The sequence below is a fragment of the Myotis davidii genome, unplaced genomic scaffold, assembly GCF_000327345.1.
Source record: "Myotis davidii unplaced genomic scaffold, ASM32734v1 scaffold663, whole genome shotgun sequence".
NCBI classification, from domain to species: domain Eukaryota; kingdom Metazoa; phylum Chordata; class Mammalia; order Chiroptera; family Vespertilionidae; genus Myotis; species Myotis davidii.
This window is the reverse complement of record NW_006295816.1, coordinates 6,586,603-6,607,941: the sequence shown is the minus strand read 5'-3', so window position 1 is coordinate 6,607,941 and position 21,339 is coordinate 6,586,603. Positions and strand designations below refer to the sequence as shown.

The 21,339-nt window shown below is 46.4% G+C and overlaps 1 protein-coding gene across 1 annotated transcript in view; it reads right to left on the bottom strand.

Moving 5' to 3' along the window:
• The window catches only part of ULK4 (unc-51 like kinase 4), a 284,250-nt gene that overhangs the window by 158,107 nt on the left and 104,804 nt on the right, over positions 1-21,339 (bottom strand). The window contains exons 30-31 of the mRNA XM_015568398.1: positions 20,289-20,381; positions 1,948-1,996 (exon numbers count right to left, since the gene is read on the bottom strand). Coding sequence (XP_015423884.1) covers positions 1,948-1,996; positions 20,289-20,381 — 142 coding nt within the window. The remainder of the gene's footprint in view (positions 1-1,947; positions 1,997-20,288; positions 20,382-21,339) is intronic.

Genomic DNA, 21,339 nt, shown 5'->3' with positions numbered 1-21,339 from the left:
GAAGGGTCATGGAGAGAAAAAAAAGAGACATATATAATACTCTTTGTAATACTTTAAGCAATAAAATAATTTTTAAAAAAATCATGCATCACTCAAATAAACATGTACTGTGGCCTGTAAAATGCAAAGCCTTCCTAGGTGCTCATTATGCAGAGATTAATTGAGTATGGAGGGGTTTCGTTAACCTGCAAGAAAAAATTTCCTATGTGCAGACTTCAGACCTTGAGGTGACTGCCAACAGGTAAGAATTTATCATCAGTGATCCAAGGAGCTATACTGACCGTAACAGAGTAGAGGCCCTCCTGCCACAGCAAGGGTGAGTCCCACCCACCCTTAAGGCCCATGGTAGCTCTAGTCTCTCTGTCTGCAACACGCCTCTCTTTCTTGTTTTTGTTTTGTTTTGTTTTTATTGATTTGAGAGAGAGGCAGGGAGAGGGAGAGAAGAGAAATTCGATTTGTTGTTCCATTCATTTATGCATTCATTGATTGTTTCTTGTGTGTGCCTTGGCCAGAGATTGAGCCCACAACCTTGGTCAACACTCTAACCACCTGGCCAGGGCTAACAACATCTCTTCAAAAAAGCAAGACAGATGTGGCTGAGTTTGGACAGCACAGGATCTTGCCACTGTGCCCAAGTGTGTGGCCAAACGCAGCAGCTTACCACCCATTGCTCTCAGAAACGAATCCACCTCCAAACAAACTAGCAAGCGAAAAGCTTTAAAATCCCCACTAGAAAGCTCTTGATCTGCATATGTCTTCACTCCCTTTTCCTCCGTATCTTCTCCTAATATCGCTTCTGAAATCCTCTTTTACTATTTGCTTTTATTTTGTTGTTTTGGGGTGTTGTTTTTTTTTTAATTTTCTCAATTACAGATGGCATTCGATATGATTCTGCATTAGTTCAGGTGGACATCAGTTACACCCTTCTACTCTCTGAAGCGATTTCAGTCCAGGCTCTAACCCACAACCACCCCTCCCCACCCAATCCAAACAGCTCAGCAGCTCCAACCAGCTCCAACCAGGTCCCCGAAAGCCAAAGGATCTGGAGCTATGAAAATTACTGTTTTCCCGCGGAGCCACAACAACACACAAACAACCTGCAGATTAATGTCCCAGGAGGAGTGAAGAAAGCTGGTTTTCCATGTGGAGGGTTAGCAGACCATCCCGGTTATTGCTCCGCCCACGACCAAGGTAGGTGAGGCTGGTCTGTCCCTGCCTTGGTCCCTGGTCCTGTCGGCAGCTCTGGAGGGAAAGTGTTTGGCAAAGGGGGTAACCTGTCACGTGCCTCCCCCCAGCCCCCGCCCCTCCCCCCCGGTACAGGGAGGGATTTCTTTGGTCAAGGGCACTCCCTTGCTATAAGCACCAACTCTATTTTCACCCTGATTTTCCAATCCGTACTTATTATAAGTAGGGATTTATCAGAAAGTCAATCTGCATCCCATTTTATTCCCTCCACATAGAAACCTTAGGTGGAAGGCTTTCCTGAACAGATGGCTTCCAATTAAGTTGCATTCTGTGAAGAAACGGTGTATGGAAGCTAAGCTATTCTACATTCGGAAGAAGATTCTGCCCACAGGCCTAAAACTGTTGCTCTGACCCCTGACTACAGAGGGCTTCACATTGAACATCAGAAATTCATACTGAAGAATAGTGATCGTTATTCTTCCCTTCCCCCACAAACCAACCTCAGAAAAAGTACTTTCCACATTAGACAACATATGGTTCTCAGTCAATAGAAATAAAATCAAAGGACTTTGAAAAGAGGGCAGGGTCCCTATACAATCTCAGAGCGGGACAGAGCCCAGACAAGGAAACTGAGGCCCGATGAGGTGAAGTCAGATCATGAGGGACACACAACAGTCTTCTGGGCAGTAAGTGTTAGCACTCAAATACACAACATGGTCAAAACTTTGAACAGCTTTAAATTTCAGATGCATGTTTCCTTACCAGGATGACTTCGAAAATGAGTGGGATCAGTTTGCTTTCCTCCACAAGTCTGTTAAGAAATAAAAAGATAAACACACATTAGACGGCTCGTGCGTCAACTGCCGCCCTGCCATGCAGCACCGCGGACCCACGTGTTACCGCTTAAATCCTGCGACTGAGAAATCATCTGATTAAACATCACTCATTTTTAATACACTGAACTACAGCCATTTAAACACGAGAAATATGAAGCCTCTTTGCAAATGACTATTAGTTTAGCCTTACTGATCCGCAACAAGCAAAATCTCAAGAGTAATATTTGTAAATGTAAGATTTTGTTAAAATTCACAATTATTATGAAGACTGTCAAACTGGGCAATGCCAGCCAAATCGCATAACCCATCATCACTGCACAGTTAAATGATGAGCCTGTCACACTGTAATCTTTCATATGTGCCTCATCAGGTATCTTCTCCGCATTAATGATTTAATGTACAGTGATTTTTAAAAAATCATCTTTAACTTTAAAAAAGGTAGGCACCAATCACCCAACAGAATCTAGGCACTTCCCACCATTAAACCTTGTTTAAAAATGTCATCTACTAGAAGAATTTTTCCATGCAATTTAAAAGAAAATAGCCTTGATTCAAAAGTGACTTCGTCTCTAAATAGTCCTTTGGTCCAAGGATCAATAAACTTTCTTCTGCAAAGGATCAGACAGTACATACTTTAGGCTTTGCAGGCCACACGGTCACTGTCATGGAAAAGCAGGCAAAAATAATACGGAAACGGGTAGGCGTGGCTGTGTTCCAATGACATTTTATTTACAAAATCCGACGGGGTGCCATGTTTGGCCCACAAGGTATAACTTGCTGATCCTGATTCAGTTTAAAAATCAGATTCCTTCATTTTATTGGAATTTACTCTGTATGATAAACTGCAGCACTTAAGCATGTTCCCCTCATAGATACGCGCTGTTTATCTATTTCACACACTATGCCAGGTGGATGAAAAGGGAATTTATCACCTGGTCTCCCTCGAGCTTGTTTGTCTATGATAATATATTGATTTTAAAAAAATGTCTGTGAGACTAGCCCAAAAAGGATCACAGTGTTTACAAATATGTGTTAAGGGCAAGTGCGATACAGAACGAGTGCCAAAGACTGAACCTGGAGAAAGCCCCATCCTAGTCAAGCAAAGGGAACGCGATTATTTCTGTAGGCTCATTATAGGGGAGGGAAGAGGTTTTGACTACAAACGTTAAATTCATTTACATTCTCTCGCTTTCCTGGACAAATGCAGGCTCAGATCTGAGTCTGAAGCTCCTTACCCCATGGCAGGGCAGAACGGGACACGCAGAGACTCAAGACCAAGCGCAGCTTCAGGCCGGCACCGTCCCGGTTTTCATCCTCAGCTTCCTAGCTGTTGAGAATCTCTTTTCCTAAATTGGTCTTTTTCATTTTTTCTAATAACATATACTCTCACTAGGCCTGGGCTGACATAGCCACGCTCCTGCATGTCAGAGTTGCCTAGCAACCAAAGCCAAGGAAGTTACAGGTCCCGCCAGCACAGTCACCCCAACATCAGATCCAAGCATCCACTCCTGACACCAGACTTCTCATAATAGTATTTTAAAATACAGCCCGGCCAGGGTGGCTCAGGTGGTTGAACGTCGTCCCATTCACCGAGAGGTCACCTCTTTGATTCCTGGTCAGGGCCCCGGCCTGGATTGCAGACTCGATCCCCAGGAGGAGGTGTGCAAGAGGCAGCCAATAGATGTTTCTCTCTCACTGATGTTTCTCTCTCTCTCCCTCTTCCTTCCTCTCTCTCTAAAAATCAATTTTAAAATATTTTTAAATAAAACATTCTATTATTAACATATTACTACCTTAATTCGTTCTTAAACAACCTTAATTCATTCTTTAAATTAACACCTACTTCTTCGGATCTCCGCAGGATGTGCAAGCTGACCCGAACCACCTCCGAAATCTCTTTTAACTAAATCCTAACCCTCCAGTCCTTACATTCTTCTGAAAACAAGCAGCCATAACAACTTTGCTCTTTGATTTGACTAAGGGGCAAATCATTTAGGGCCACATCTGGTAAATAAAAAAGAGAACCCATGCTGAATAAAGGTACTTTTCATTAAAAAAAATTTTCTATGACATTTTCTGTGATTCATGGACCAACCCCAAATGTAATTCCAGAAGCACGCTAACGCAAGGACTGACCGAGAGCGGCTGTAAACACGGGCCGTTCTATAAGGCACTATTTGTCCAGGTGGTGAGACGCGCGCAGAGATGAGCCTACTGGGTATTGACTGGCATCTTCTTCTTTTTTTTTTTTTTTTTATTGATTTTTTTTTTTTTTTACAGAGAGGAAGGGAGAGAGATAGAGAGTCAGAAACATCGATGAGAGAGAAAGATCGATCAGCCGCCTCCTGCACATCCCCCACTGGGGTTGTGCCCGCAACCCACGTACATGCCCTTGACCGGAATCGAACCTGGGCCCTTCCAGTCCGCAGGCCGACGCTCTATCCACTGAGCCAAACCGGTTTCGGCGACTGGCATCTTCTTAATAAAAAATAATAAAACAGAGCATACCCAAGGGTGTTGCGTCAATATTTTTGTTTCAGTTCTGGGTATACATACAGGGTGGGGCTAAAGTAGGTTTACAGTTGTTTGTAAGGAAAATACTACAATAAGAAATAACAATACAAGAATAAACTCTGTTTTGTATACTCACAACTGTAAGCCTACTTTTGCCCCACCCTGTATGTGCACTGGGGGTCAGGCCTCTGCAGACAGGGCGGACCAGGCTCGCCTCCAGAGAAAGCTGGCGCGGCCGGCTCTCCAGGAGTGACTCGGGCAGCAAGCCTTCCATCGTCACCACAGCCTGGAGAAGCAGGACGCCAACGCTATCTTACTTTAGGGCTCTGTTGCGTTGGCCACCATGTGTTTAAATCAGCAGGATGAGCCTGGTATAGCCTAAGTTCGAAAAGAATGAAATGTCTGTGGTTTATGACGAGCCTGGAGGACGGGAAGTAGAGAGATGTATCTGAAAATTTTTTTAACCCGAAACAAACAAAATAGGGATCTTTTTAAAATGTTCCCTAATCCTAAAAGGACTGTGAAGATATTAACTGCAATACAGCACACGTTTCTTCCTTTATTTAGCCACCTCCGCACACTGTGTCCAAGTGGCTCCAGAAGAGGACACTGAAATATACAGTCTTCTCAAACGTATTTCCTGGGACTACTTTACTGCGTGGGTTATTTTGCTGTTGTTTGTTTTGTTTGGTTTGGTGTGTATATGGGGGGCTTTTTCTCTTCAGTACATCTCCAATAACCCTTCACAGCAGCACTAAATGACTACTGGCTGGATATCGGGGAGAAGGTGTGGGGATCTTAAAGGCCATCTTGGAATTCTGCCCACCACAAGCCTGAACTTGCCCCCCACCCCAATTCCATCTTATCTCACCTCCTTTTTTAAAAATCCTCGCAGGAGGGTATGTTTATTGGTTTGAGGAAGAGAGGAAGGGAGGGAGAGGGAAAGGAAGAGGTAAGGGAAGCGGGGGAGGGCAAGAGAGAGAGAGAGAGACACTCTGACTGGGGATTGACCCGGCAACGTAGGTTTACGCTCTGACAGGGAATCAAATCCACAACCTTTTGGTGCATGGGACTATACTCCAACTAACCGAGGCACCTGGCCAGGGACACCCCCTCCTTTTTAAAAACAACTAATATTGGTTTCTTTAAATTAGCTGCTTCTGGGCAACTATGTAGAAACCCAAAATAGATGCTGGACTCATAAAAAAATTTCCCCAAAATGCTGCTTAGGAGATTCAGAGTTTGCATTTGTCCCTAACGGAGCGCTAGATAGCAAACAAAGCTCTTTCATTTCTTATGACTTATATAATTTGCCAGTCTAGTGAACCAACAGTCATTTTTAAATAAAAAAATCTCTAACATCAGCTGAATTTCAAATTATTGGTTCAGTGAATCAGCTTCAAACAGAAATGGTTTCATAATGTTTCGCTCTAGCAGGATATTATGTCTACCCTGAAAGCAATAATATTGGTAACATTTCTCTTTGAAATGTCTGCCCTGGCCTGCAATGTTGGCTAATTCTCTTGCAGAGAACTGCAGAAGTTTCCCCAGTAAAGGTACACAGATACAAAAATTATTTTTCACACAAACAAGGAGGGGGGCAGGGTTGAGAGTTTTAGCAGCGTTAGCGCATAGAATTGTTAGATCTGGTTACTTTACAAAGATCCATAGAATCCTCCTTATGGGCAGGCGTTATACTTCTTCCCTGAGGAAGTTTACACCCCAGTGGGCAAAAAACATATACGATACAAAAATAATCCAAGTTGTAAAGATGAGGTCTTAGAATTAAGTTAGAAAATGAGGCTACTCCAGAATGCACCCCCGATGTATGAAAACCTCCCCTTGCCTAAAGTAGCATGAACAAGATATTTCAGTAAGAGAAACTATGGTTGAGTGAAAAGCAAGTGTTTTTCCCACAGAAAGGAGATTTTAGATGGAAAGAAAAGAATTGCATGTTACATTAGCAACTTTGCAAAATGCTTTTCTACCCATTACCTCGACAGATGCCCAACCAGGCCTGTGGTGATGCATGAAACGAGGCCACAAAACGCTCCTATCACAGAAAGTGCGGCAGGTGAGACGGAAGAGCTGGGCCGCTCATTTACACACATCCCTGCCCTCTCCTACCTCCGCGTGCTACAAGGTGTCTGAAAGGCCTGGCTGTCAAGGGCTTTCGGGGAACTGTTCCTGCATGGCACCCACTCTTGTTAGCCAGTGGGTTGCGGGTTGTCACTAATGTTAATGTCTAGTAAGAACCACCAGCCTGCCCGGCCGGCGTGGCTCAGTGGTTGAGCGTCAATCTATGAACAGGAAGTCACAGTTTCAATTCCCTCAGGGCACATGCCCAGGTTGCAGGCTTGATCTCCAGGAGGGGGCATGCAGGAGGCAGCCGATCAATGATTTTCTTGTCATTGATGTGTCTGTCTGTCTCTCCCTCTCCCTTTCTCTCTGAAATAAAAAAATATATATTTAAAAAAAGACAACAACCAACCACCAGGCTGTGTATGTGTACTTAATGAACTGATGTCTTCCTAATTAAAGAAAATAATTATTAAAAATCGTAATGATTTTCTATAACTACTTACATAAAATAATTTATATAAAATGTAGAAATACCGAAGCATAAAATATATGTTATAGACTGTTATGTTTGAAAAAATGGAAAAGCATTACAAGGGAAAATACTATAAGAAAATCATTAAGTTTTGACGTAATATTTACTTGTCTTTTTTTTCTATTCACTCGCATTTTTTTTCTCTATTCATATAGGTCACTCTCATCTTTAGCCACCATTTGTGCATGTCCTCCATGTCACTCGGACAGCCTTGCCCTTCAAGGGTCATTTGCTGTCTAATGACCCTTCAAGGTGAAGTCCATTTCCCAAAGCTTACTCTGGGGAGGTTAGCACGTGGTGTCACTCACTAAACCCAGGATGGATCTGGGATTAGACCTGGAATCTGCCTAATTTTAGAGACTGTTAGAGACACAGTGTCAGGAGAGGGGGTGGGAGGAAAAGTTCAGATCATAACACAGACGTTGGGTTTATTAAAAACCTTTCCTGTGTCATTACACAGTCATCTCAAATATGAGCCCTTACACTGGCCTAGTTTTCTAGCCTACAATGTTTTTAACTAGTCCTCTTGATGGACCCTTGTTCTCCATTTTTCATTACTTCCTTAGAAAGCAAACGAACGTAGTGGTGAAAAGATCACTCCTAACACACTCAACTCTTCACTGGTCCTAGGTCCGTGCTTCCTTCAGATGCCATAGCATGGCCTGCTTCCCTCCGCGATAGTGAGGCGGGGACATGAGGCTGTGAAGGGGAAGCAGCCCGCACTCTGCGGCCCACAGAAAGCCCTTGTGAAGACACACTCTAGCTGTCTTTACTATTACTGTTTTAAATGTCTTAATGAACATTCTTGTACATGAATATTTGTGCGTATCTTTTACTATCATCTTAGGATATATTCAAAGAAGTAGAATCAGCGAATATTTGAGGTTTACTACACACTGAGAGCCTGCTTGTCACCAAAGATGTGCTAATTTATGAAAGTGCACGTTCCAGTGGGCTCTCAGCAGGTGCTATTCAAAGCCTGACCCATGTGGGGACCGGACACTAGGCTCCGGGTGGTGAGCCCACAACGAGGTCTGCCGATGCGGTATTGAAAGCTGCACCCCGAAATGTAGGGAATGCTGTTAACCAATGTGACCCCAATCGAGTCTATTAAAACAGTGTTTTAACTTTCCTTTGATACTTGTATTATTTTAATGGAACTTTCTTGTATTACTAATAAAGGTGCTGCTTTTGCATGTTTATCGTGAGAAATGGTCTTTTCATTCCTTTGTCCCTGCTCCCTTTGGGCCTATCCTACTTTAGAATGTCAGGATACTTGAAGAAGTCTGTCCCCCAAAGCTGACCACGGTGTGTGCTTTGCAAACAGCTGGCTTGTGCTCTATTTGTGACTCCACGCAGAAGGCAGACAAGCACGTGCTGGTGCATGCTGAGGGTGCAAGGTGTCTCGGAGCATGCCCTCACTGAAGAACCCCGGCTGGCCCACTTCCCTGCCTGGTTTCTTCCCTCTGTAACATGTGATGGCAGAGACCGCGAAGTGATAACACATGTTGGAGATGGTAACGGTGTGCCCAGGAAGTCACAGAACATTTGGAACTCAGACCGCTGTTTAGTCTGACAGCTCTCGTGCTCTTTAATTATTCGACAAAGGCCCTGTCTGTACAGCAAACACTGCAATACAGTCTGACCAACAGCTGTCTTCACATAAAATGAGAGGACTTGACATTGAAATGGAGGACTTGGGGAGATGTGAGAAACGAAAGGGGAGTCTGTGCCTTAGGCCGCATGTTACACTCCGTTCTGTTGGGCTTCACTAGTTCCAGAGCTGACTGACGGTGACAGGTACACGCAAACTGTTTACAGGCAATGCACGACTTTATCAAGAGCAGATAAACAGCAGCAAACGTCTGCAGCACACTGCTGATTCTAAAATGGTAAATTACCCTGGTAAACCACCAAAAGAAAGTGCAAACATTGCAACGGAACTGTCATGCTGAAACTTGCCAAATATCATCAAGGGATTGATTCTTTCAGACTTTAGAAGGTACAGATCAAATCAAGAGACTTTGATTATTATGTCTATGGTTAGGATGCCATGAGCTGATGGCTTTGCTGGCTCTAATGCCCAATGTTTAAATGGTCAGGAACTGAAACCTTCACCTTGAATTCCCATCCTGATAGCCCAGGCTACACCTCCTGCAGTAAAATCACTATGGGACTTGAGCACTGCTGGTTTAACAACGCTTTCATGCTACCTCCACAATGGCCACACACTTTGTACAACTGTCTCTAGCTCTGTCCAGTGGCCTGGGAAGCTTGGGGCTCTTGACTGTGAAGTGTGAGGAGGACACGGCCAGAGACCTGTGGGCCGCTTCCACGGCCCACCCCTCCAGGGCTCTGGCAAGCTTCACTAGCAAAGACATGCAGAGTCACAGGCCCAAACGATGTGTCAAAGTACAGGTCTCAGCAAATAATGAGCAGGTGATAAATATGGCAGCCGCATGGAAGACCTGAGATTCCACCACCATTCTAGGTACACAGGTAGCCAGGAACTGGATGACACCCACTTTAAGCAGGAATCCAAGCAGAACACATAGGAATGCGCCAATGACATATACAACCCTAACTCATAAAACCCCGCCCCTGAAGCCTGGAGGACCAGGCTAGAGCCCACCTTGTAGAGGGTTCCAGAGAAAACTGGGGGACCCAAACAAGTGAGTCCCTCTGTCCCAAAGAGCTAAATATAAATCATAATTCTCAACATACTTAAATGATTTATTAAGGAAAATGTAACATTTTCCACAGGAAAATGTCTTAATCGTTTTTTAAAAGGCAACTGTAAAAAGAGGAACTTGTTAAAACAATAACCACGATAATCACAATACTTAAGCATTTTTACTATCTATTATCTTAAAATAGAAAACAAAGGACAGTAATGAATGACAAGCTCCAAATAGAAATATGGAAATAACAAGGCATTAGTATAGTGCTAGTACCTATCTATCTATCTATCTATCTATCTATATGAAAGGCTAATATGCTAAGTGTCCTTCCCACCATCCGACCAGCCGCTATGACATGCACTGACCACCAGGGCAGACGCTCAACACAGGAGCTGCCGTAGTGACTTGGCAGCGGTGGTTCTCATGTGACGCACCCCAACACCAGAGAAAAGGGAGCCTGATTCCTCGCAGGGCCGTGCCAGTCCACCTTTGGCCGTGGGCTATGTTGTTGCTGGGGTATGTCAGCCCTGAATCTGGTTTACCGCACACTTGGGTTTGTGTTCCACACCCTGCACGATAGCAACTTCACAGAGTGCCCTCTCGCACTCCGGGACCCCTCAGGGGATGTCGGAGAGCAGGTTTTGGCACGATCCCCGCAGGCCAGGCCAAGGGACCCCACCTGCCAGAGGGACTAGGCTCACTCCGCAGATGCTTTTCAAGCCATGGTGCCATCCCAGGTGTGGCTGGCAGGGGAGGGGCCGAGGGAGGTTGGCTCCAGGGATGTCCAGCCCCTCTCACCCAGTCCCACCCTGCTGGCCACTTTCTAATTAATTTCCTTGCAATGTGCACAAATCCGTGCACCGGGTCACTAATTGTTTCTATAAATATTATAAAAATAGGTAATTTCCAATTACCCAAGTAAGAATTTAATTCATTGCCTTATCACTTTCAAAGTCTTTTCTCACCCCACCCTCAGGTGCCCCGTTTCTAGATAGCTTTGTGACTAACTGCACCACCACTTCCCCAATCTCACTTTCAAGCATCCCAACTCCCCAGCTCAATGGCCCTCCCTCCGCGTGGCAGTGCGCTCTTACACTTCCCCTGGGGGGAATATTGCAGGAGGGAACCACCAGGGGCTGCGGACATCCCCCTTTCTCCATCAGTCACCTGTCCTGCAAGGTCAAGGGTCGGGGAAGCTTTTCCAGTACCCTGCCAGAAGCAAATACATCTGGCTTTGCAGGCCACATGGTCACTTTCAAAACTGCTCAATCGTGTGAACACAAAAGCAGCCGCAGAAGATAAATGAACGAATCAGTGTGGCCGTGTTCCGGTAATATTTTATTTACCAAAACAGGTGGTCGGGATTTGGCCCACCAGCCTCTGTGCTAAATCGTTCTCATCGACGAAACGTCACTCAAATACCCCTCATCCCATAAACAAGCAAAAAAACACTCCTCTGACCCGCTGTCTCTCTATTTTTCAGCTGCCCTTTACAGCAAACTCTCCCTGGAATTACCGATCTTCCCGGTGTCCACCTCACCACTTCATCCCCAATGAACTCCCAGAGGCTTCTGCCGCCACGTGGCAGGGGAAAGAACCCCTACCCACGCTCTCCCGCGGCCGACTGCAATGGTTCATTCTCCGTCCTCCCCTTCCCGACACCCTCGGCAGCATGTGGCACTGCCAACATCTCCTGCCTCTGAACGTCCCTGGCAGCCAGCGGCTCGTTCCTCTAATAATGAAGCTGCACTGACACAGGCAGCCAACTCCCCCACGTCCCCCTTGGGTGTGCCCTTCCCCAGGAAGCTCCGACCAGCCTCTCCGAAGCAGCTGACCCGGCCCCTCACCCTCCACCCGCTCACTCAGCTGCTCTGTCCTCTGGGGCGCTCCTCGCTGGCTGGAACTGCGGTTTCTCAGCGGTTTCCTGGCGTCCTGTCTGTCCCCCGTGCCATCATCTGCTCCTGAAAACCCGGCCCCTGTCTGTCTGTACACCGGGGTGAACGGAACGATTAGTGGAGTGACTCGCTGAGGGAGTGAATCATATTAACTTTTCCTGCAGGTAGAAAACTATCCGAGCTGATGTGCTCTCAAGTTCCAGGACTCCACGGTAGAAACTGACTCTGAAGAAGAGAAAAACAGCAGACGCCTTTTCTTGTGGGCAAGTAAAGAAACATGTTCGGGGAAAGGGAAGGTAGCATCCCGTTAAAACAATGATCTCCGAGCGCCTTTAAACACAGAAGGGAGGAGCTGTGAGCTGCTGCCGACTGCAGCCCCCGAAATATCAGGGCCGCTTGTGAGTGGCTCCACTGACAAAGGGACTCTGCCAGGCCTGGTGCCACTCTCTGAGGAAAGCTGTCGCTAAGTCCACGCAGGTCACAGGAGGAAAACTAGACTGACCCGCCTCCAGCACACAGGCCTGGCATGGGAATACGAATTCAAAAGATTAACTTCTTTCTAACGAGAGAGATGAACGGTCTCAGCGAACCCACCTGATGCCCGGAGAGTAAGGACAGGCAATGAAATGTCTACCAGGTCACCCTGACTTCCGGGGAAATGTCTATCACCGTAAACAAGATAAAGGTCAACAACAGATTCAAACAATCACAAATAAGGTTAAGAAAAATGGAATGCCTTGGATCAAACTCCTAAGGTCTTAGGTTGGTGCCCTTCCATAATTCTATCAGGGACAGAATTTGGGGGTAGGATGGGAAAATTAATTTAACACTCACTCCGGGAGTGCTTCCGCAAACACGCAGCCGAGTAACTAGGAGTCACGATGATGAGCTATGCCCTGACCGGCACAGTGAGCAGGGATTTCTGCCCTGTGAGGGTGACTTACATCATGAGCAGAGGAGGGTTCAAAACCTAGGAGGACGAGGGAAGGAAGCGGTTGAACTGAACCGGGAACCTGGATTGTCTTTCTGATCAGAACTGTACCAGGAGCTGCCACGGTGATGAAAATCAGAGGAACAGGTGTCAGACCCTAACGATGGGAGCAGAGGGAAGCCAAGGAGAATTCAGGGCCGGCTGCTATCGGAGCCACGGGGCTGAAGATGACTGTGTGGAGGAACGGGGCCACTCCTAGAAGGAGATGCAACACCAAGACACTTAGAACAGTTCAGCTTCAAAGTGTACTGTGACACCAGCCGAGTTCCCTTAAGAAGGTGGCTGTGCAGGGAGGGGCAAAGCACAAGGCACCAGAAGGAGGTCTGGATCCCAAGTCTTGTTGCTTTGAACTGACCCTGGGGTTTGGAGCACAAATTCCCTTGAGGGCCTTCATGTCCTCAAGTTTAAAATGGGTCCAGGGTACTAATCACACCCTTCCTTTCTGCATTGCTAACTCCAGAGGGAATGCATCTTCCCCCGCTTCCCCCCCACCCCCACTTGCTTTACACTCAGTTCACTATCCCCTGCTCTGACCACCCCCAGGCTAGGGACCAGCCCATGCCCTCCAGAGCCCAGAGAAATTACTCCATCTAGCTAACCCTAAACCAGCTTACCAGCCCATCCACTCCTTCATCTGTAAACTACAGTAAAGGCTCTGGCGCATTTCCTCTCACTTCCTCTGCCTCCTGCCCGCCCCTGGGGCTTCCTCCCCGCGCTCCCTGGGGCATGCTATGCCCCCTCCTCCTGGGATCTAGGAGTCTACAGTAAAATATCTCTTCAAAGGCAGGTGTTTCCTGATCTTTGACCTCCCAACCTGAATAATTCAAAAGCCTACATTTTAAAACACCCAGGATCTCCAAAGTCCCATACAGCTCAAAAATTCTAACATTTCTGTCTTCACATGAATAAAGAAAAAAGGTTCTATTCCCTTAGGTCACGGGTCAGGAAACATTTTCTGAAAAGGGCTAGACAGTAAACACTTCAGGCTTTGCCAGAAACAAGGCCTCTTTCTCAGATCCGTCTGTTTGTAAGTTAACGTTCCTTAAGAACATAAACACCACTCTTACTGGGCAGGCCACACAAAACCAGGCTGCAAGCCAGTAGACCAAGTGGGCCAGAGTTGGTCAATCTCTGCTTCAGATGACACGGGAAAGTCTACAGACCTAAGGATGCCTTAAAAACACAAAAAGTCTTACTGAATCCCTACTCAGATTAACATCAATCTGCAACACATAACTGGAGAACCACCATTTGTAAAGGTATACAACAATTCTAAGTGGTTTCCTTGAAAATGTCAGGCCCAAATAATAATCTGAAACCATCCACTCCTGACCCAGAAATGGCTGCTAAGTGGTCGTGCGACCATGAACTCGCATCTGTGTTAAAAGAAAACAATGAGAAAAGATCACCTTGTTGAAATAGCCATCCTGCCTAGAGTCCAGTAAATGCAAACTCAACAGGGTCACAAACCAAAAATCCTTTACAAGAAAAACACGGCACTGTTCCAATTCACTCATGGACTCTGGATTTCCAGTACCAGACAACAAGGCTAAGTGACCGAATGACCGATCGCTATGATGCACACTGACCACCAGGGGGCAGACACTGAACACAGGGGCTTCCCCCCTGGTGGTCACTGCACTCCCACAGAGGAAGTGCTGCTCAGCTGACCAACAGGCGCCAGATGCCTGGCTCACAGCTGGCAAGCACAGCTGCAGTGGCATGAGCCTCTCCTGCCTCCGCACAGCGCTATGAAGCACAGGCGACAGCGGCAGGCACAGCAGGACCAGAATGAGCGGGAGTGGCAGGGCGCCAGCCACCTGCCGCTTCGCGCACTACTACATCCGTTGGGGGATGTTGGACTGCCAGCTTCGGCCTGATCCCTGCCTGGCCTGTGGGGATCAGGCTGAAACCGTCAGTCTGACATTCTCTGAAGGGTCCCAGATTGTGAGAGGGCACAGGCCAGGCTGAGGGACCCCACCGGTGCACCGGTCCTTTGGTAATATATGTACAGCCAAGTCTAAACTCCTCTTTTAGGATGAAAGATGCTATTTTACTGAGTTTTCAAAGACAGTTAACAATCGCTTATGGTAGAACCAAGAAAAGGAACTATTGGAAAATAAAATAAAATGCTAAACTTCCCAGAGTAAAATAAAATTTTATGCTCAATCTCAGTGGAAGGGCACAAAGACCTGAGCAAGAGTGACAATTGGGACAATTTTAATTTAATTTCCAAATTCTGCTTAAGCAGTATTTAAGTCCCAATAATACGTGTCGACCAAGTGTGCAGCAGCAGCACTATAATCCTAAATCAAGGCAGAGAGAAGGGAAAACAAAAGACAAAATTAAACAAAGAAAGGTTCTGATTTGCAGGATAATGAAATGAGCTCAAGATATGCTCAGTATTTGAAATCTTTTACACTTGCCTTATCCCCTGAAATGACTCTACTTTAGTGAAAAGTGCAGAAATGTACCCCATTTGAACAAGTGGCCAAGACAGTAACCGTGGACGATGTCCATCCAGGAGGAAAGAGCAGGTAAGGATGGGTGCTCAGGGGCTCGGGGCTGCGGAGAAGCCCTGCATCTGATTCTGCGAGTGCGGGGAGAGGATGAATGGGGAGCCACGTCACAGTGGCCCAGGAAAAACAATGGGGGCCTCAGGGACACAGATTGGCTTGCTTCTCATATGAGGCTTTTAAAAATTCCACAGCCACCTGGCAAAGCAGCACATTATTTCTGGAGAAATCAATTCATTCTAATTTTAACAAAATTTCACTTTATTAAAGCAACTTCACTCATCGAGATTCTAGCAGAGGCAATACCTGTGGAAACTCAGCTCATTGAAGGAAAAGGCACCTAACTGGCTAGTTTAGCAACAGGAAGACAGTTCTAGTGATTTGGGCTTTTTCTTTTATCGATTACAAAGTGTCAACCAGAACCTATCAGAATATGGCAAAACCTAATTTTATTAAACTATGTAAACTGAAAACAAAATGCAAATGGAAGCCCCCTGGGCCCAGGGTGTTTTCTGATGGCTCCCAGAACTGCCATCAATGTCAGACAAATACCACCTTCTGTTTCTTATTGAAAATATTTTTCCCATTACTGTGTAGGGTGTGGAGCTCCGGTTTCAATCCGCATCATCAAACATTTCTATCTTCTGTCAAAGGGGTTATCTCATCTAGAATTCTTCCTTCAATATTCCTTCCTCTCCTCAGAATGAAAAGGAAGAAGAGAAAAGAAGGAGGGAGGATGAGGGAAAGGGGGAATGGTTTTACAGGGTTTTCTGTAGACCATTTTCCAGCTGAGGGAACTCGGGTACAGAGAGGTTCAGCAATGTGGCCAAGATCATACAGCTAGTTGGGTTAGGTCTTTTAGGTTCTCCCATAACCTCTGACCATGACTGTGCCTTGGAAGTCATTACATCTCTATATATAAACCCCTACTCTGCGAACAGACTGAATGGTGGAACATCCGAACAACTGGTCACTATGACATGCGCCAACTACCAGGGGGCGCTCGTGGAACAGGATGGGCATTGGCAGCAGAGCACGGAACATGGCAGGTGAAAATTCTTTGCTCCCACGTGCCGCGGTCCTGCCAGGCATTTGCACCTGCTGCCAGCGCCGGCCCCGAATGCTCAGAGCCATCAGCAGGTGCGAGCAGTGGATGCAGGCCCAGATCGCCCCTGAGGGCTTCTCCACCTCCCCTGCTGGGGCCGGCGCCTTCAGCGCATGGGAGCAGCAGCGGCAGGAGCAGGGCTGGCCAGGAGAAAAGGGACCAGGCCGCGGCAGGAGGGGCCGGGCAGGAGCGCAGAGGATGGGCCAAGACCCACCCCTGTGCCTACTGCAGCCTCGCAGCCCACAGTTCCTTTCAAGCTGCATGAATTCATGCACTGGGCCCCTAGTTGTTTCATAAAAGTCTATAGAAACTATAAGTGCCTTAAAGGTGAGACCTTTATCTTAATTATCACTTATCCTGGTTTGTTCACTCAGTACTTGCTGATTAGCTAGATGTTGGTTGGTTGGATGGATGGATGAATGGATGGCCAAAAAAATGAATACAAAACCAATGAGAGAAGTCGGCTGAAGTCTGTTAAGGGCAGAAGTATTTTTCATTGAAGGTTACACCTTGGGTTCACATGGGCTCCATTTAAGAGATCCCTGGAATTTCATTCTTTTAAAAGACACTTGTGAGTCTTGCCATAAAACAAACAGCTCTAACATTTTTTCAAGCCAATTAAAATGATAATTCTTAGATAAGAGCATAAACATTTTTGTTTTCTTGCAGTTCAGGAAGAGAGGTATATTTTGCTCCAAACGAACTCAAGAAGTTAAAATTTAATTTGTTTGCTAAGGAAGATTTGCCAAAACGAATTACCTCTTAATGGAAACAAGCTACCAGGGCACTGTTCTCTCCTCGAGCAACGGTTCGGTGCAACCTACTGTAAAATTAAGCAGAGAGAAAAGGGCAGCGCTCAGGGGAGTTTAACACATTCCTTCTCACAGTAAAATTGGACCAATGTGGTAAGCAATTTACTGTTCTGCTCTAAACCCAAGAAGAGGCTAGAGTCACCAGGGCCATGGTGTTTTTGAAGAAAATCCCTGTCAGGTACAATGCAGATTTGTCATCCTCTTGTTCCTTATTTAAGGGGGACAGTAAATTCTCATTTGTACTATGACTACGCTTTTGAAGACTTCTTTATCCGCTAAGAATCCTATAAGAATAAACCCGATAAGATAGTAAATGCTTCACTTGATGTAGGATGGTTTAATGTTCCAACAGTTACTTGGCACTCTGAACTCTTAATGCTAAATTAAGATGAAAATCCTTCAAAGAACACAATGCTGAAGAATCCAATAAATGAGTTACACTGATAACAAAAGGTTCATGGTTACTTTTATAGTACTAGAAATTGACTTGCCCATAACAATAAAGGAATTCCACTCTTAATATACACTTACAATCAAGCATTTTGCCTAAAACTCCTGCCCCTACATCACTGGGGGAAATGTCATAGGTTACCATTGTACACACTTTCCAAAATTTGGGTGGATGATACTCTTTTCAAGGTTAGGCCTAACTTTGGGTTAAAATAAACAATTAAACATAGAACATTCATAAAAACTGACCACAAATAATAATAAAAATTAGAAACATAACAAAAATATGATCTGATCACAATGCAATAAAAACTAGAAATTAAGAAGCAAGGGACCATTTCCATCGATCAGAACGGCAATGATGGACACTAGAGACACTAACCTAATAAAGGTTTGGCACCAACGGGCACTTTCCTACACGGCTGGTGGGGAGAACTAACCTCCTAGACTGAGGCAATTCATCGCCTTTCAAAATTACAGAAGCTCGGACTAGCGGTTCCCAAACTTGCTTTCATATTGCATCACCTGGGGAACTTCAACATGCCTGGTGCCTGTGTCCAGCCCTAGAGGTTGGATTTAATTGGCCTGGGCTGGGCCCCGAGTCTTACACTTTTCAGAAGATCCCAGAAGATAACTAATGTGCAGACAAGTCTGGGGGTTGTGGGCTTATCCACCCTTTGTTGAAGCAAATCCAGTTCTTATTATTTATGAGACACATACATGTTCACACGTGGTGAGTGACCTATGGCATTACTCCCAGCTTTGTTTTGTAATACCAAAAGATGAGGAACACATAAATGGAACACAAAGGAGGCTCACTAAATAAATGCTGGATATTCATAAAGTGCAGTACTAAGTATCTCTTAGAAAAAGGTGCAGAAGTGTGTGAATTACATCTCACTAAAGCCGCTATGTATGTCTGAAGAGGTGCGGATGGTGTAGGCAGCATGCTCATATCTACGGGAGAATTCACACACACGGTGATAAGAGTGGCCATCTCTTGGGGTGAAAGTTTGCTTTTCTCTGTATACCCTTCACATTTGTACTGCGTTATGTATTAACTCTTTAAAAATGTATTTTAAAAATTAACACGACATCGAAAATCGACCAGGTCACATCACTATCCAGCCAAACGGAATGTATAAGCCAGCATCCCAAGGGGCAGGAGGGAACATTTGGGGATGACGGAAATACTCATCTCTAGAGTGGTGGCGGCTGCACACCGTATGTGGCTGTGGAAGCGCAGAGTTGTATTCCTAAAATGAGGACTTTTACTCTGTGTAAACTAGACCTTGAAAACCTGACTTTAAAATAAACCACTTTTTTAAAGACAACCAGACCTCTTGCACAATGCTGTGAGGACTATCAATAAACCAGTTTGGAAACTGCTCTGCTCTTGACCTCTGGAGCCGCACTCAAAACTGAGCCGGGACCACTCCCACCTTAACATCCAGCATCAGGAGGAAAGGCCCCAGGACAGAACGGGGAACCCAGACACAGACCTGCTGTGGCGAAGGGGCCTACAGTGGAGGTCGGGGAGTAATCTCAGTTAACAAAATTCTTCGGGTATCTTTGTACTCAAAATTTACCTTGCTCTTTCAAACTGCTCCATGGAATTGTGTACTATGGCTGTAATATTAATTGAACATTTTTCTCATTTAAAAAATGAATTGCCCTGGTGGAAATCTGTGCCCCGCGGCACAGGGGTAATGAACAGGGTACTGTTGTGTGCTGCCCTTCGGGAATGTATGGGGCTGTTCACGGCAGAAGCAAATGGCCTGAGGGCTGCCTCCGCCCAGCACTGCAGACGGCCCAAGGGCCAGAGCACCTGGGAGCCCTGGGAGTCCCTGACGCTGCGCCCCGTGCATTGGCACAGCCAGGGGGAAGGCTATTTGGGTCAGACTCCCCCAGGGTGGATTCTCTACAAACAGCCTTTCTTGTGCACAGGTGACAGCAGTGACGGGCGCCCTACTGCGCGGGACTCTCTGTGGTAGGAGCGCAGCCCAGGTGAAGCCCAGCTGACGGTGACTGTGACCGAGTGCCTTGGCTGAAGACCAACTGGCCGCTCTGCCGGTCACCGCGCCGACGGGTGGCCTAAGCCCGGCACCCTCCTGGGTCACCGCCGCAACCACAGCTACTTCTCTTGCTTGAAAGCAAGGAGACCTCCCTTCTCTTCTCCTCTGTGGACCCGAGTGCCTTCTAACGAACTTCTCAGGAGCCTGAAAGCTGTTGCCATCATCCTAGAAACCAGTTCCAAAAGCGTGGCATCATTCCACGCAGGGCCTTCCATAAAGGCAAAAGCTCCCATTACTTACCACAAGCGTGTCAGCTACGTACGATGGTGGGAAGTAACAGTCTGCAAACACCGCAGCGAGGTAATAAACGGTTCAATGCACTATGAGGCAACCACTGACATTTTAAAGAGGACACGTGCCAGTTTTTTCTCTTTAAGGAATTTATAATTTTAAAGCGTCAAAAATGCCACAGGATGCCAACTCCAACAGGAAATAAAGAGATGACAAGACCCCAAACAGCCTAAGTGACAGACATTACAAACCATAAAACGTGAAAAATGACCACTCTGGCAACTCAAGTGCTGGACTTGCAGAATCTCATCATCTTTAACGTTTGCAGAACATGTAAGTGCGTCTCAGAGATGCGAAGCGAGAGAAAGACCTGGGGTCCGTACCTGGTGAAGGCGGGGCTGTGCGCGGTCATCACCACCAGCAGCTTCAGGGCGTAGGCCGGGACCGGGCCAGGCTCCGTGAGGACGTGCTCGTACCTGGAATGACAGGTGACGGGAGAAGCGCTCAGTGATTTTCCTCCCTTAAACCCTTCTCTCCACGACAGAAACAAAGGGCTGCAAGGTGCACACACCTGACAAAGCACAGATGCTGAGACAAAGGTATGAGCTACAGGGTCTGCGCTGGCCAACGGGACGATGACACTGCCCACCTCCCAGTGTTGTGGGAAGTTCAATGAGACAATCCACTTAGGGCCATTAGGATTGAGCTGTCCACAGAGCAGGAAGCTTTAGCATCAGGGATCGGTGCCAGGGGTCCCCACGATGACCTGCACACTCAGAGATTTGCTATGGGACTCACAAGACGCCCATACAGCCAGATTCATGACGAAGATTTAGCACATGAGCCCCCTTACCCAAGGCGGGTATGTTCCAAGACCCCCTGAGGAAGCCTGAAGCGGGAAACACTACTGAACCCTATATATACTATCTTTGTTTCCTATACACACATATATACAGTCTATGGCTTCTCTCTGGCATATCCAACTGCCAGCATCACTCCTCACACTCTTTGGGGCCATCATTAAGACAAGGGTGGCATGAACATAGGCACCCTGATACAGCGACAGTCCATCTGCTAACCCAATGGTCACTAAGTGACTGAAAGGCAGGTAGCGTGAGTGGATGCGCTGGACAAAGGGAGATCCACAGCCCTGGGGACAGTGCAAGACTTCATCACACTGCTCAGGACAGCACACAACGTAAAACCTGTCAACTGTTTACCCTGGAATTTTCCCTTTAATATTTTCAGACCCTGGTCGACCAAGGGCAACCGACAGTGTGGATGGACACCACAGATAGCAGGGGCTACTGTGTAGCAGCGCAGCAAGGACGCAGAGCTGAGCTGGAGGGAAAGGCGCAGGCGGGTCTGGAGGGGTCTGGGCACAGACTTCCTAGGGCTTGGGCTCTTCCTCTCCCACGAGGGCTGACACGGAGC